Below are 13,281 nucleotides of genomic sequence, written 5' to 3'. Positions count from 1 at the left end.
ACTTCTGCCCCCTTCAAGGGTTTCCTTTTTACCTGGTGGTAAGTTATCCTTATGATCTTCACAGAGGTCTATCCTTCCCACGTGAGGATTTCTCTTTTCCTCAATTTCTGTCTGACATGGATTGATATCGATTCTGGAAGCCAAGCTTTGCTTTATGAGCCAACTCAATCATCAGCCATTTCAGCTGCTAATCTTGCCGGTTTAACTCTCTGCTCTTCCACGAGTTCTCCCTACTTCAGAAAGTGTATTTTTGAACTCCTGTGTAAGTGCCAATTTCTGAAGTTCAAACTCCCTTCCTTTCCTCTCTTTTTCTCTCTCTCTCCTGCTTTTAATCGCATTTCCTTGAATTTTGCCTCTAACTCAAGGTGCTTCATTTGAAATTGAATTTTAGTCATCTCTAAAGATTCAGATGGTGTTTCTAGCAAATTTAAATGCTGAGCTACTGCGCTGTAATTATCTCTCCTTCCCTCGTGGAAGGAGGCAGCTCCAACTCCAGCTTGTCTGTTAATTCCTGCTGCGTGGTCTTAATCACCTTTTGTAAAACCCTCAAGATCACTTCTTCCACCCCAGAAAACTCTTGGTGACTGAAAGAGCCACTGCTATCCCAAGCACTGTTTAATCCAACCAAATTGAACACCCAGAACAAAAGACACCAACATCTCGTTGCCTTCAAGTCCAACAATCTGAATCCCAATTTGAAACTATAGGGCAAATCCCACAGAGTCCCCGATCTGTTGTGGACCAGACCAGACCCCTCAAAACATTTCAAGACGGGAGCCCAGACCCCAACTTTGCTAGTTGTCTTAAGCAGGTGTCAAGTGCTGTTTGCATGGAAGTTGCAAGACTGGCTTTTACAACTTGTTTGTCAAGAGTCCGATATTAACAGTTTAAATAACACTGGAGAACAGAAATTGACATGCTTTTACTCGCAACTGGAGATTTGACAGCTGGCTGATAGCGGATTTGAGGAGGAGGCTGTTTTCGTTTGCTGGGAATTTCAGCTAAGAGCTGGATTTTCAAGATTTTAAGTTTTTCTTCTCTTTTGCATGTTAAGATTAAAAACTGTGACTAAGGGAAGTATATATTTTTTAAAAAGATTTTTCTTCTCAAGATTTGGAGATGCTGGTGTTGGACTGGGGTGTACAAAGTTAAAAATCACACAACACCAGGTTATAGTCCAACAGGCTTCATTGGAAGCACACTAGCTTTCAGAGTGACGCTCCTTCATCAGGTGATTGTGGAGGGCTCGATCGTAACACAGAATTTATAGCAAAAATTTGCAGTGTGATGTAACTGAAATTATACATTGAAATTTTCAATGTATAATTTCAGTTACATCACACTGCAAATTTTTGCTATAAATTCTGTGTCACGATCGAGCCCTCCACAATCACCTGATGAAGGAGCGTCACTCTGAAAGCTAGTGTGCTTCCAATTAAACCTGTTGGACTATAACCTGGTGTTGTGTGATTTTTAACTTTCTTTTCAAGAGCCTCTTCATTTAGGCCTTTTAATATAGAATATAATGTTCAAGTTCTCCCAGCATAGAATGTCAGCAATAATCAGTCTACAAACATCAGTGAGCATAAGTGCTACTTGATAGCATTGTTGCTGACACCCATGCTGGTGATCAACTGCATTGGTTTCAATGCGCCCTCGTCTATGGGAAAGGATTTTCCTGTTGAACATCTCATTGTTGGATAAATACTGCTGGATTGTTTAAAATACTTGGCTTGAGGAACAGTAAGTTCTAGATGCAGTTATGATATTGTTAGGATCCAAAGTCTTTGATGTATCCAGCACTTGCAACTATTTCTTGGTTTTCACATGGAATGAATGAAGTCAGCTAAAGATTGGCATATGTGATGTGGGCAGCCCAGCCGAGATGGAACATTTGTTTTTCTAATTTTAAATCCAAATTCAGAAAAGATGTACATAGATCTCCAGATACTTGAACAAATATTATAATTTCAATAATGCTTTACCAAAAGGGAAGATAATTACATTTTCAAAGACACAGCACGACTACTGAAGTACTCAAATTTAACACAAAAACATTTTATTTCAACAAAAAGTTAAATCCAAGTAACAGTTACTCTCTATGCAGACTTCTGTTCCAATACTTGAATATTTAAGTACTCTTGGTCTGTAAATTCAGTATGACCAACCATAAGGAAACTGCCAAAATTCTTAAACAGTGCACTTGGCAAGAAATTCATTTAATTCAAAATACCATTTAAATCAAACATAAACACTAAATAAAATTAAAGTTTATCCTGCTTGCTAGCTCTCAAATTTCTGTAGTATAACTTGACCATTTAATTTTTTAAACCCACAAATTCATATTTTAATTCTGGAAAGGTTTAGTGTGTGAAGAGATAGCACACTGAAAATTTGTAGATTAGAAATATAACCCAATGCATAAATTGTGCACTTATAATCAAATTAATTGAAAACCATTAAATCTACATAAGAACACAACTTTAAACATCAAATTTTTATCTAATTTTGAAAGCTTTCTTGCACAGGATTTTGTGGGTGTAGTCAAAGACAGAGCAAAGGGCTCTTGAATGTTTTCTGGGTACGTCTTTAGAAAAGATGTTGAGAGATCTCAGGTTCACAAACTTCTAGAGGTTACAGTGAAATAAACAGGCTACTGCAGAAGTCAACAATGTGTTAATTTCACCGCTACAATAAATTTGCGTCTCTACTTCTGAGAAAGTGGAAACAACATAGCCCTTATCACAGTGGAAAACAAAGCTTTTGCATGTTTTTCATATCATTACACTTTAGTGAAATGTTATCTGGTTAAGAATTTGCTGTGATTTCTTCAGTGTATTTTAATATCTTAATAACTTGCAAGGAATAGAAAAATGTCAGCATGGAAAAGAAGAATGCTCATCAATACACAAGCACCTTGTATTGTGAACTTCAACAAATTTTCAAGAATTGTCTTGATGCGAACGTTTGGTCAATTTAAAGTAGCTGCATTCAATCAATTTTAGTATTTATTCTAGAATCAGTGCAACAATAATTGTAATAATGATGAGCCAATCATAATCAAAGTTGCAGATTCAATGAGCAAATATTTTATATACAAACATTACAAATTCCTATCATAAATAATCAGTAACAACATTTCCCAGTTATAATACACCAGAAGGTTAGAGATACAGAATACTAACTGCTTAAATTAATTTCACAGCAAAGGCAAATTCTAGTCAACTGCTGTAGAAAAATGTTTTATTCAAACAACATGTACGTGCCGTAGCTTTTCAAAAAGAATCAGAACAGTCATTCTCTATTTCTATGTCTTGTGAGGTCACTATTCACCACATTATATCCAGATTTAAATCAAAACAAAATGCAAAAAGAACCAACACAACTTTGCATTTATTCCTCAGGTTACCACAACGGCGATTGACAGAGACTCACAGACAGTATTTTGAAGACAAAGGACCTGGTTTGTTTAAGACATTGAGAATTCCGGTCTTCATTCGCAAATTCTTCTATCTGGTTTCCTCTCAATAGGTCCTCATCAGCTTTCAATCTGGTTATTGCAAATATAATCATTAGCAACTGTCACAAAATAAACCATCTTAAAAATTGCTAGATTTAGTGTCACTGTCCCAGAATAAATTAGTATTAGAAGGATCGGAAAAGGCTATCAAATTCAATCATTTCACTGACACAAAATCTGACCTAATAAGAAGTTTATTGAAGTGTGAATTCTCAATATCACTCAATCAGTTCAAGCCATGAGCACTTCATTTCTAAACTGGTGAACTTGAGTTTCTCAAAAACACCCTCAAATTGGTCTCTTTCCCAGTGGGATTAATCTTGCTGCAACCTCCCCATTATATTATAGATTTTGTCAGCATTTGTGACCAGAGTGTTTACTTGGTATGATCTGGTTATTGTATTGTGAAAGTCCTATCTTTTGAAAGATTAAGATCATATCTAATAGCCAGTACCATCCTGCAGTTTCCAAAAAAAAGCTTCAAATAGCATTTGAAGGTTATTCCCACAGACCTGTACCTGCTACTTCCCTTTCTGTCATTCTATTTTGAACTATACCAGTGGCAGTTCAGGATGAACACATGAGGTTTTGACTGTAAGCAAACTGGTGTAATTGATTTTGCTTTGTGCAATCACCAGATTCTCAGCATATTTAATAAATGACATGCAGCCTAGTATTCTACTTCCATGTAAAAAGCACACACACCATGACTCATATTAATTCTGCCAACAGAGTGTATCCTTTACTAAGCTTCTTGATAGGTTGAACAAATTGAACTTGCACTAAGGGCACACATGTTGAAATCAAAGTGTAAACTGCAAACTTCAAATTCAATGACTGGAAACAATGCTTTTTTCTCAAAACTACAAATCTAAATGCTTCCAGAGGCCAGAAACCTTTAGCTCCTATAGCCTACTCAGGGCTTACTGTTTGTGAAATCCAACAAGGATTTCTTTTTCCTTTCCTTCTTGTGAAACAGGCACGGCAGGGATAGGGGGTTCAGAGGTCCGGCTTTCAGAAGCCACCCACTAGCAGCTTATGCATGCCTTGGAATGCTATCAGCTTGAGAACAACAGAGTAACACCACCTGCATCAGAAAATCAGCACATTTTCTGAGAAAGTAAACAATTGGTGTGATTTGAAGCCCTTAAGTGGCTGCTTATTGACCACTTAAGCACCTTAATTGCTGGCATGCCAAGAAAGTCCCAAAGCTTCTCAGCCAATACCTCCCCAGGGACAACTTATTCAAATACATGTACTTTCTGATCTCACCAACTCCCCTCCAGGGAGGGAAAAATTGCAACCATTTAAGGGAGGGTAGCAGATCCAATTATTAACTCTTTAGATCAGAACTATTTCTTAGAGATACATTCAGCCAGGCAAATTAATATAAAGACACCATGCACTGTAGTAAATGGTCACAAATAACTGCATATTAAAGGTAACATTGCAAGCTATATGGCAAATCCCATGGATAGCAAATGACCTTTAGTTATAAGTTGCTTTGAACATGTAGTTTCTTTGCTTTTCCATTCCTGCTGTATATTTACATTCTGAATTTGTGACAAAGGCAAACCAACAATTATGGGGCACTTTAATCTTCATATAGCCTGGGATGATCAAATTGACAAGACTGGTTGAGAAGATGAGTTTATTTGCCCAACTAGAAAAAAATCTATTTGAAATCTAGTATTATGTAATTAGGCAGGGCGAATTTGACTGACAGTTCTGACTTCCAAGCTGATGGATCCATTCCTGATAGGAAGTTTTGGAAAATCTTAGCAAGAACACAGTAATCATAAGTTAAAAATCACCCAACACCAGGTTATAGTCCATAGTTTTAATTAGAAGCACTAGCTTTCGGAGCATTGCTCCTTCATCAGGTGGTTGAGATCTTAACAGCACTGAATTCCAGGTGGAGTTTGACACTGACATACACCAATGACAAACAAGAATGTTAAACTAAAAGCCAATTGGATACGAATGCAGAGAAATCCAATAGTTATTAACACAGCCAGAGCATGGAGGACAATGAGGCAGTTGGAGAGTAATATGTCTAAAACATCTTTTCTTACTCCCATAGTTGGCATGCTGGTTTTCCGGCCAGGGACAATGGGTCCTGGGGAATCTCTCGTTTGGGTGATCTACTTGAAGGTGAAACGTTATTGTCATTTGAACAAATAACTCAGAAATGTGCATTGCTGAGTAGGGACCTCATTCATTTCTTTTAGATTAGAGATTTGAGTATAGGAGTTGGGAGGTCATGTTGCGGCTGTACAGGACATTGGTTAAGCCACCTTTGGAATATTGCGTGCAATTCCGGTCTCCTTCCTATTAGAAGGATGTTGTGAAATTTGGAAAAGATTCAGAAAAGATTTACATGGATGTTGACAGGGCTGGAGGATTTGAACTATAGGTAAAGGCTGAATAGGCCAGGGCTGTTTTCCCTGGAGCGTCGAAAGTTGAGGGGTGACCTTATGGAGGCTTATAAAATCATGAGGGGCGTGGATAGGATAAATACCCAGGGAAAAGACTGTTTTCGGGAAATCTAAAACTAGAGGGCATCGGTTTAGAGTGAGAGGGGAAAGATAGAAAAGGGACCTACGGAGCAACCTTTTCACGCAGAGGGTGGTGCGTGTATGGAATGGGCTGCCAGAGGAAGAGATGGAGGCTGGCACAATTACATTTAAAAGGCATCTGTATGGGTATATGAATAGGAAGAGCTGAGGGGGATATGGGCCAAGTGCTGGCAAATGGGACTAGATTAGGTTAGGATGACTAGTTGGCATAGATGAGTTGGACCGAAGGGTCTGTTTCCGTGCTGTACATCTCTATGACAAGCTGCAAAATGCTAGATTTTATGTACTATATATGAATGAAACGCAAGCTTATGTATACTTAGTCAAGTAAATATTAGTTTACCGGATATCATATTTAAAATGTGTTTCAAAGAATCAGGGAAATTTTCAAGTGGTACCAAAAGTAGCCACCCAAATTATTTTCAATTAAAGGGTACAAACCAATCAAATATTCAAATATAGTTCAGGCTTCTGACATTTTTAATTGTCATAGTGTCATACAGCACCTTAAAAAAAAACCCTTTGGTCCAACTAGCTCATGCTGACCATAATTTGAAATTAAACCCGTCTCACCAGCCTGCTCCTGGTCCATATCCCTCCAAGTCTTTCCTATTCATGTACTTATTGAAATGTATTTTAAATGTAATTGTACCCACATCCACCATTTAGAGTCATCGAGATGTACAGCACAGAAACAGACCCTTTGGTCCAACCCGACCATGCCAACCAGATATCCTAATCCAATCTATTCCCACCTACCAGCACCCGGCCAATATCCCTCCAAACCCTTCCTATTCATATACCAATCCAAGTGCTTCTTAAATGTTGCACTTGTACCAGCCTCCATCACTTTAAGTGCATTTAAGTCATCATTGGACAAACATATGGAATAGTGTAAGTTAGATGGGCTTCAGATTGGTATGACTGGTCGGCGCAACATCGAGGGCCGAAGGGCCTGTACTGCACTGTAATGTTCTATGTTCTTTATTTTATAAACTTCTTAAAAAGTTGCCTCTCAACCTCCAACGCTCCAGTAAAAGAAGTTCCAGCTTTTCCTTCTAGCTCAAACCGTCCATACCCAGTGACATCCTTCTGAACCCTCTCCAGCTGGGTGACCAGAAGAGGTCTCACCAAATGTCTTGTACAACCTCAACATGACTACCCAATTCATATACTCACAGGACTGAATAACAAAGGCAAGCATGCCAAACTCCTTTTGAACTATCTTGTCAATATGTGACGCAAAGTTCAAAGAATTATGTACCTGACCCCTAGGTCCCTCTGTTTTCCAACACCATCCAAGGCCCTACCATTAATTGTATAAGCCAGACTCATGTTTGTTGTAGAGTGCGCAATACCTCGCACTTGTCCAGATTGAACTCCATCTGCCATTTTGGCCCATTTGATCAAGATCCCTTTGTAATCTTAGAAAACCTTCTTCACTATATACTATGCCATCAATTTTGCTGTCGCCCTCAAACTTGCTAATCAACACCTCATCCAAACCATTTCATAATTGTCTGAAATCATACAGGCTTAAAGACAGAAATGAGTATTTTACATACATGTGAAAGATTCTCACCACCAAAATACAAATCAATAATTTCACACAGGGCAACACTGGCATATTAGGAACAGAAAACAATGTAATTACCACAGAAGAGTTCTATGAGGCGTACATTTCATTGGTAAATGGTGGTGCATAAGCACAGAACTGTTACATAGGCTAGCCTAGACATATTTAACATCAACTTTGTACGAACTGGCCATCTTACTAATGTCTTAGTTTCTTTTTGATATTTGCTCGTGTTTGTTATTGGCAGAACTATTGAACAAATCAGTGCAACTTACGGAGTGTCTCCGAACATGACATTTCCATTCTGAGCGGTCCAGAAATCTTCGGCCACAAAATTCACAGGAAAATCGGGTTGCTTTAGTTGAACGGTTAGGTCTTGTATATTTTTGAATTCCTGCAAAGACAGAAAGCAAAGATAGCTTAACATGACATTTTATTTTATACTCTTTCAGGAAATGTTTACTGCTCATCTATTCTTGAGAGGTGGTTAGACCACTACTTCAACAAAGTCTCATTGGGAAAAAATGACATGGCCCATGTGATACTTATTGCGTCATAGAGGTGTACAGCATGGAAACAAACCCTTCGGTCCAACCCATCCATGTCGACCAGATATCCCAACTCAATCTAGTCCCACCTGCCAGCAGCCGGCCAATATCCCTCCAAACCCTTCCTATTCATATACCCATCCAAATGCCTCTTCATTGTTGCAATTGTACCAGCCTCCACCACTTCCTCTGGCAGTTCATTCCATACACATACCACCCTCTGCGTGAAAAAGTTGCCCCATAGGTCTCTTTTATATCTTTCCCCTCTCACCTTAAACTTATGCCCTCTAGTTCTGGACTTCCCCACCCCAGGGAAAAGATTTTGTCTATTTATGCTATCCATGCCCCTCATAATTATGTAAACTTCTTCAAGGTCACCCCTCAGCCTCCGAAGCTCCAGGGAAAAAAGCCCTAGCAGGTTCAGCCTCTCCCTATAGCTCAAATTCTGCAACCCTGGCAACATCCCCGTAAATCTTTCTGAACCCTTTCAAGTTTCACAACACCTTTCTGATAGGAAGGAGACCAGAATTGCACACAATATTCCAACAGTGGCATAACCAATGTCCTGTACATGATGAAACCATTTTGGCTTGGATGGAATAGCATTTGTTAGGTATGTCCGGGAGGGTTTTTTGAAATAATACGTAAATAGTTCAAACGACGGAATGGGCCATACTAGACCAGCTATTGGGGAGTGAGCCCAGCCAGGTGATCGAAGTTTCAATGGGGGAGCATTTTGGTAACAGTGACCATAATTCTGTAAGTTTTAAGTTACTTATGGATAAGGATAATAGTAGTCCTTGGGTGAAAGTACTAAATTGGGGGATGGCTAACTACCACAATATTAGGCAGGAACTGGGAAATGTACATTGGGGAGCAGCTGTTTGAGGGTAAATCCATATCTGACATGTGCGAATATTTTAAAGGCTAGGTGATTAGAATTTAGGATCAACGTGTTCCTGTGGAAATGAAGGGTAAGGATAATAAGGTTTGGGATCCTTGGATAACAAGAGAAATTGAAAGTTTAGTCAAAAAGAACATGTCGTGTATAGGAAACTAAAGACAGTCAGAGCCCTCTATGAATATAAAGATAGCAGGAAAGAACTCAAACAAGGAACTAGGAGGGTTAAATGGGCTATAAAATGCCTTTGGCAAACAAAATTAAGGAAAATCCCAAGGTGTTATATTTATAGAAGGAGCAAAAGAGTAGCTACGAAAAGGGTAGGTCCTTGCTAGGGCAAATGAGGGAATTTATGCGTGGAGATAGAGGAAGTGGGTGAGGTCCTTAATGTGATACTGTAAACTTCAGAACTTTAATAGTTCATGGATTGAAAGAATCAGCAATAACTCTGCCTGGAATAAACTGTTAAGGGACAAGGATAAACTTGTACAGGAACTGAAAGCAATTAAGCATGCCTAGGAACAGGAGGAGTCAAAGCTACATAAATAAAACTGTTATAACAATTGCTTGATAACTGGCTGCCTTATTCAACAAGGACAAATGATTGCCCTGCAGAAGAATTTAAGGAGTTAACTTCAGCAAAGTCGGGTCTTTAGACAGTCAATGCTAAATGTAACAAGGAACAGGGAAGGTACTTTGATGAGAAGGGAAGCTGCACAGTTGCAATATTTTGGATTTAAAGAATCTAAAGGATCATTAATAACATCACACCATAATTTTGTTTGAGGAGGATATGAGAGATAATCCGGAAATTACAGGCTGGTGAGCCTTGTGTCACTGATAAGAATATTCTCCAATAGTTTCCGTAAGGATGGGATTTATGCACATTTGGAAAAATATAGACATGCTAGTGATGGGCAGCATGTCTTTGTGTGGGGAGGGTTGTATCTCACAAACTTGATTCAGTTTTTTTGAGGAAGTGACAAACTTGATTGATGAGAGAAGGGTGGTGGATGTTGTCTATACAGACTTTAGCAAGACCTTTGAGAAAGTCCCTCTAGCAGAGTGATATAAAAGGTGAAGTCACATGGGATCCACAATGAGCTGGTATGATGGATATAGAACTGGCTTAGTCATAGAAGACAGAGTATCAATGGAAGGGTGTTTTTCAGACTGAAGTTCTGTGACCAGTGGTGTTCCGTGGGGATCATTGCTGGGACTCCTACTGTTTGTAATATATATGTATAAATGATTTGGAAGAGAACGTAGGTGGTCTGATTTGCATTTTTGCAGATAACACTAAGACTGGGAGGGGGGGGGTGGCCGTTGTGAATTATGAGGAGGATTGCCAGAGGTAACAGCAGAATACAGATAGGCAAGAGACTTGGCCGGAGAGATGATAGGTGGAGTTTAATCTAGACAAATGCAAAGTCATGCGGGAGGGACATATACAGTAAATCGACATATAGAAGGATCTTGGTGCACAGGTCCACAGTTCCTGAAAGTGGTAAAACAAGTGGATGAAGTGGTCAAGCTTGCCTTCATCATTGATGGGAACACAGCAGAATTGGCAAGTCATGTTGCACCTGTATAGAATTTTAATTAGGCCACACTTGTAGTATTGTGTATAGTTCTGGTCACTACCTTGCCAGAAGGATGTGGAGTTTTGGTGATGGTGAAGGAAAAGTTTACCAGGATGGTGCCTGGTGTGGAGGGTATTAGCTATGAAGAGAGATTGGACAAACTTGGCTTGTTTTCACCTGAACATCAAAAGAGGAGGGGTAACCCTAATAGAAGTATACAAAATGGTGAGAAGCATGAATAGAATGGATAGTCAAAAATCTTTTCTTGGGTTAAAAATGTCAATTTCTAAGGGGATAACTGCTTCGACCATGTGCAATGGGGATGGCGGAGGGAGATACAATAGCAACAATTAAGAGGCATCCTGACAGTTACATGAACAGGCAGGGAATAGAGGGATACAAGTAGAGGCAAATGATTTTTATTTTAGTAAGGCATCATGTATTGCAGAAGCTGGGTGAGCAAAGGGCCTGTTCCTTTGATGGACTGTTCTTTTTTCTTTACCCAAAGCTGTACTTCCACAGCAAGTATCCCGATCTTTTGTAATTCCTGAAACTCTTTTCAACAAGTTTCCACCTGGTATGACCTTCTTCCATTGATCAGATAAAATGGTGGAAATGAGGTAATCTGGTTCCACAGAGATCTGCCCTTTCTGTGCAAACCGGTTGAAAGCCTACATCATTCAAGGATTATCTCAGAAGGGCATTCTGTTTGTATAGAACTGTTGACATCTTTTAATTGGTTATGATAGGTTATTGTTTTTGTGATCTCTTGTGAATGCCCCAATGTTTAGTTGCTCAAAATAAAGAGATGCCAAGTGTATGAAGACTGTTGACATTTTAATGTCTGCCAAATTGACACTTGATAGGGTACAGGAATAGTAGTTTTGTTTCCATTGTAAGAATTGTGAATGGGAGTTTGAGTATTCTGAGCAATTTCATCATGGTTTATTGATTTTGTATGTAGTGGATATTTAGTGAATGGGAATGGCAGGAATATGAGTTGGTATGGGTGTCAGTAGGGACCTTGGAAAGTGAGGAGGGACATGAAATATGTTGGAATGGAGAGAACAATTGGGGACAAAGAACGAATATGGGTAAGATTTTGGCACACAGCTTTCAAAGTATTCCCAAATCCAGATTAAAGTTCACAACTCCTTAAAAGGTGCAATGAATTATGAAACTTGGAGAAGCTAGTCCAATTCCACAAAAATCATGGATAACGGAGATGTATAGCCCTGCAATAGAACCAGTCAGGTCGGAATGGCAGGGACAAGCAGCAAAAATTAAGGGTGCCAGAGTTGGGAGTGGGAATCCAGCTTGCGTGAGAGGCACAGGGATGGTGATGGAGGATTTGGTCAGGGACAATTCATTGAATATAATTATACAATTATGCCATTGTTTGACTAGCCTGTTGGTGAGATCTGTAAACTTTGGCACAAGTCCTAAAGTCAGTGGAAAAGGACTTTAAGGGTTAACTAGGTAGAAAGCATTTTTTTATGCTTCTATTATCTAGGAGGATGTGATCCATTCAGTTTTATTATTATTTGAATTTGCTACAGCAGTTTGATAATCTAAGTGGCTTGCAAGGCCATTTCAGAGTCAGAGTCAGAGTCAATCACATTGTCATGAGTATGGAGTCTCAAGTAAGTAAGACTGGGTGAAGATAGAAGATTCTCTCATCAGTGAATGTGAAATGTTCTTCTGATAATCTGGTAGGCTCATAATCATTATCAGAATTTTATTCTAGAATTACTAATTAAGGTTAAACACCTCAAGTGTATAGTTGGATTGAACATGTCTCCAAGTAAGTAAAAACAATAACTGCAGATGCTGGAAACCAGATTCTGGATCAGTGGTGCTGGAAGAGCACAGCAATTCAGGCAGCATCCAACGAGCAGCGAAATCGATGTTTCGGGCAAAAGCCCTTCATCTTCCTGATGAAGGGCTTTTGCCCGAAACGTCGATTCTATGTCTCCAAGTAGTCTACTACTTTATATTACTACTCAAAAAAGTAGTTTTTGATTACTAGATTACAAATCCCCATATTTGCTGCTCACGCAATCAGATTCTCTGTCTCCTTTACTCACTACAGTGCTAATCACAACTTCACTTTCTTTGCTCCCTCTCTTGCTGTTGTTTCTTTTGGAGGGTTTGATCTTTGCAGTCACTGTTAGTACATTCCATATTGCTGCACAATGGCATATATGTGAATTGTACAAGGAACATTGCTGACAAGTGTCTCAGATATTGGCCTTAATTTTAGATTAGATTTTTAGATTAGATTAGATTACATTACATTACAGCGTGGAAACAGGCCTTTCGGCCCAATAAGTCCACACCGACCCGCCGAAGCGCAACCCACCCATGCCCCTACATTTACCCCTTACCTAACACTACGGGCAATTTAGAGAACGTGCAAACTCCACACAGTCAGTCGCCTGAGGCGGGAATAACCCGGGTCTCAGGCGCTGTGAGGCAGCAGTGCGAACCACTGTGCCACCGTGCCGCTCTTTGTGATTTCTGAATAAATTTGTTCCTCTTGATTAATTCATTTGTTTCAGCAAGTGAGGTGTT

General features: G+C 39.3%; 1 protein-coding gene across 2 annotated transcripts in view; it reads right to left on the bottom strand.

The window, feature by feature from the left end:
* Positions 1–2,101: 2,101 nt before the first annotated feature.
* Positions 2,102–13,281, bottom strand: part of LOC122565140 (zinc finger protein 462-like) — a 93,858-nt gene continuing 82,678 nt past the window's right edge. For both annotated transcript variants that reach the window (XM_043720803.1, XM_043720804.1), the window contains 2 exons: positions 7,951–8,069; positions 2,102–3,550 (listed from right to left, as the gene is read on the bottom strand). In XM_043720803.1, the coding sequence (XP_043576738.1) occupies positions 3,539–3,550; positions 7,951–8,069 (131 nt within the window). In that variant the 3' untranslated portion in view covers positions 2,102–3,538. The remainder of the gene's footprint in view (positions 3,551–7,950; positions 8,070–13,281) is intronic.

The sequence above is a fragment of the Chiloscyllium plagiosum genome, chromosome 31 (assembly GCF_004010195.1).
Source record: "Chiloscyllium plagiosum isolate BGI_BamShark_2017 chromosome 31, ASM401019v2, whole genome shotgun sequence".
Taxonomy (NCBI): Eukaryota; Metazoa; Chordata; class Chondrichthyes; order Orectolobiformes; family Hemiscylliidae; genus Chiloscyllium; species Chiloscyllium plagiosum.
This window is presented reverse-complemented; position numbering and strand designations above follow the sequence as displayed.